Source organism: Cyclopterus lumpus, chromosome 4, assembly GCF_009769545.1.
Source record: "Cyclopterus lumpus isolate fCycLum1 chromosome 4, fCycLum1.pri, whole genome shotgun sequence".
Classification (NCBI taxonomy): domain Eukaryota; kingdom Metazoa; phylum Chordata; class Actinopteri; order Perciformes; family Cyclopteridae; genus Cyclopterus; species Cyclopterus lumpus.
The window spans coordinates 15,641,982-15,646,158 of record NC_046969.1 but is presented as its reverse complement, the minus strand read 5'-3'; the positions used below and the strand labels follow the sequence as shown (position 1 = coordinate 15,646,158).

The 4,177-nt window shown below is 39.5% G+C and overlaps 1 protein-coding gene across 1 annotated transcript; it reads right to left on the bottom strand.

Annotated features, from left to right (window-relative positions):
* Nucleotides 1-265: 265 nt before the first annotated feature.
* On the bottom strand, nucleotides 266-3,151 carry srek1ip1 (SREK1-interacting protein 1). Its single transcript, XM_034530402.1, has 5 exons — nucleotides 2,869-3,151; nucleotides 2,294-2,341; nucleotides 1,945-2,094; nucleotides 1,624-1,702; nucleotides 266-1,411 (listed from the first exon to the last, which is right to left on the bottom strand). The coding sequence occupies exons 1-5, from the start codon at nucleotides 3,149-3,151 to the stop codon at nucleotides 1,171-1,173; spliced, it is 801 nt and encodes a 266-aa protein (XP_034386293.1). The 3' UTR covers nucleotides 266-1,170.
* Between the last annotated feature and the right edge of the window lie 1,026 nt (nucleotides 3,152-4,177).

The window sequence follows — 4,177 nt, the reverse complement described above, 5'->3', positions numbered from 1 at the left end:
GACGTGTGCCACTGAATGACTAAGTCATATTGCAACTTGATTATTGAACATGTCTGCTTACCATACAAACTATTACTATTACTTTTCCAGTGTTTGACACGTGATATACAGATTAAGTGTTTTCAGTTTGATGAGGTATATTTGCCTCAGCCACACATTTCCTTTTCATCTTTAATTCTCAGATTTTTAAGATAGTTTTCCTTCAGCTCACATTTAAGGTATTTTGCTGCCCTCTACAGGAAGAAAATGAATTCTAGAGACAGTAGAGATACAAATATATATTTTACTATAATAAAAGTACAGTTAATAGAGAGGACCAAGGAAAGAAAAACCGAAGGAATGGTATACTGCCCATAGGAAATAAACAAAGCTGTATCAAGAGGTTCAGTTGTCGACAACCCCAAAATGTACACACAATATTATATCGGAATGAGATTTTGAAATGACCATATGTTTAACAAAGTGTTTGTGGTTAAATAGCCATTCTTCAACAATAGCAGCCACATAATCTCACAGGTACCTCCAGGAGTTTCATTGTATACAAATCCATCCGCGCAAAAGTACAATATAAACATTTAGGCATTCATAAACGGAAAGACCTAAACTCCTTTTTGTCTCCTGAAATGAGCAAGTAGTTCAACTGTCAGCACTGGGACAAAATATGCCAATTAGTTTTAGTGATTGTTATTCTTGGCCAAGTTATCCATGTTTGGGATTCACATTTGACCCCTTTAAAATATTATTGGGTACATTTTTTTTTTTTTAAAAGAGACATTGAAACAGGAACACGTATAAAAAAAAAAGCAACAACTACAGGACAACATCTGGAAAAGTATTACTAAAGATATTCTGGATTTTCTTCAGTGTATGACAAGAGACTGCCCCATGTGTATTAAAGATTCCTCTGCACTCAACAAACACTGTCAAATGAAAAATGACAGTGGAAGGACAAAGAAACACAATCACAGAACAAGTCCCCTGGCTTCAAACATACTTTCCAAAATGTGTCAGTTAGCGCATCCCCAAAAAAATGCAATGCACTCTACGGTATTTTTGGACTAAGTCATCATTTAAATCCTTTATGAGGTGCCTTATCGACACAATTTCTGCAAAACAACGTTTTCATGGACTGGAGAATAAACATATTGGACCTCCAGACACTGTACAGTCTCAGCCATTGTCTGAGGATCCACCAGAGCTGGAAGAAGCAGACGGAGAAGAGGAGGATTCTTGTTTCCTCTTCTTCTGTCTCTTCTTCTGCTGCTTCCCATGTTCCTTTTTGGTCTTTTTGCTTTTCTTCTTCCGACTTTTCACTTTCTTTTTCTTCCCCCTCTCCTCTTCATCAGATGAGGAGTGGGAACTGCTGCATTTCTTTTTTTTCTTTGTAGCCTCATCACTCGACGAGTTAGATCTGGAGAATAGAATTTTAAAAAAGAATAAAATGATTTTTTTTAAAGTGTCACAAATATGTAAATTGGCCAATAAAGGCAAACACATCTCAACATCAGCTTCAAAGTCTGATCATCCGGTCTGGGAAGGTAAACAACAAAGCATAAAACAGTGATGTATAGGGTCAGTGTGGAATAAAGAAAATAAATAGTGCAAAGTAGGAAAAAAGGTTACCTCTTTCTGGACTTCCTGTCACCGCTCTTCTTCCGTTTGTGTCTCCCTTTTCTACCATCATTTTCATTATGACGGGAACCTGCACAGATTTGAAGACAGAATAGTCAACTACTACTTCTTACTGGAATAACATAACATACAACTTTCTTTAAAATCTGAAAAGAATAATGTCTTAATAGTAGCAACATTGAGATTTCAACCACTTCCCCTGCTGCATCATGTTTTCACTTTTTTGTTGTTGTCAAAATCACATTTTCCACGTTATTAAATCAGCTTGTTTTTCACTGACTGTAGAGTACTTTCGGAGGGTCATCATTTTACCTCGACTTCGCCCCAGCTTCTCGTTGCCCTGAGCTGCAGGCACGTCGTCCTCTTCACTTTCCTCGCTGCTGGTGCTACTTACATCCAGAACAATGTCCTTCTGGGGGTCAACTCTGACAAAGTTCCGGCACTCGAAGGTCAAGTGGCCCGCTGAAGAAAAAATAAATCCAAGGCCAAGAGAGCATGGATGAACAACCAGGACAAAGCACGACCCTTTTATAGTTTACGAATTATAACCATTCCAGCTGTAGAAAATATGAAATCAAAAGTCCAGCATTCAAATCACACTCAAGACTAAATAAAAATCATTTAACTTGCGATGGAAGTTGTGTGTCAAGGCTTTACTTACGATATCCACATTTCTTACACCCAGCTCGGATGTTGTCCTTATTAGGACCTGTGAGGGGACAAGAAATAAACGCGTGTTTAGTGTTAACTAACGTTAATTACCCGCTTGTATACACGCACACGCGAGTGTCCATTAACACGACTGTTAACGTGAGGTCAACACGTACATTAGCTAACCCACACGTAGCTAAATGACTCATGTTAAAGTGACCGGTTCTGTATGTTGTTCTCTATTAAAGCTTACAGGCCATGTCTGCAGTTTTGGGCAATACGTGTAGGCTAGTGCAACGACCGACAAAGAGATGCAAGCTTTCCACAACGAGTAGCTACATTTATATCTTTTTTTTTTTAGAGTCGCAAACAGCGAACTCGCTGCTCATTAATTGCTGCGTAAGTGAATACATGAGCACAGGAGTTACAGTCTCTCCTCCGCAGAAAATAGTCCCTGGTGTTCGGGTCTGCGTCACCGCGCGAGGCTAACGTTAGGGTTAGCGCCACTTTGTGAAACCACAGCGTGCCTCTGTTTGCGCTTACATTGCGACATGAATCACACACCTAATGCAACTTCATACTGACCTGGGACAGCCATTGTGCTCTCCACGATGAAGCCGAAAGGGGGGTCGTTATTATAACGCGAATCAACCACAATTTCCACGAGCTTTTCACTCAAAACAACGTCGGCCCGGAAACATTTGTTGAACAAACTACTATTTCCGTCTTCTTCTTTTTGTCGGCTCGCAAACTGAACTGTTGTCGCACTGCCGCCACCAGGTGGACTGGAGGTTGGAGCAATAGTTTGCGCCGGTTTAAAGGATCTTTTTTCCGCCAGCAGCCTCTCAGTTGAAGAGCTGAATAACATTGCAAATCGCAAACAATACGTCACAGAAACCAATAAGCCTCTAGCACACTGTTTGGATCGCTGAGGAACAGTAAACATCTCTATTCTCTCTCATATTTATGCTTGTATGAATTCTGAAAAGGTTACTAAGTGTGTATTTCTTGTTGGTGTATGTTTATCGTGTTTATGTTTTGGCATTATGCCTGCAGTACAGTGAACAATATGCAAATGGTAAAAATCAAATGAGAATGTTTGTCTTTCATTTTCTAATTAGCCTCCATCGTTAAGGATTTGACATCAAATACGTTACTCTATCTTAAAAAAATGCCAAGAATCTTTCAGAAACAATATTTGCCTTCTGCTTAATTGGTTTCCCAGTTAAAGCCAGATGTGTTTTTTTGTCCGGGTTAATTAAAGGCAGCAGTGTCAGAATGGCAGATGTAAAATGTCGACGGATGCGGGGGCCCCCAGACATGCCCTCATCATCAAGTCTGTGACTGTGACACACACCAACACACAGTCGATTGATGCCATCTGTCTCAGTGACCGTTCTGCCTAATACTGTAATTCACTTGATTTATGATCACATACTGACATATTAGCAGTGTTATCTAATCAGGCGATGTCTCACATGTCCACTCGTGAGAACTTTGATCCACTGCACATGACATTGCTTTGACTTGAAGCCACCTCACATAATTAAAAACACAAGGCATGATTCTGAATTGTGAGGGAAAAAAATATATGACTTTTGTTATAGCCTTGTTCTGTTTGATGATGCTTGTGTTTTAGTTACATTTCTTTTCCAAATATGACAATTGTAGTGTTTCCCGTGTACATTTTCTTTCAGTACAGTGTAAACATGTTGCATTACTTTAACAGTATTCAGCTTGAGCAAAGCCTCTCCCCAGGCTTAAAAAAAACTACTCTGTCAGGTGAGAGATTAAAACAAAGAGTATTGGTCAGAAAGCAGTTGTTTGAAACCAGTTAGGCAAAAGGTGACTTCCACGCTGGAGAGAAACGTTAAATTCACTTTTCAACCACTGG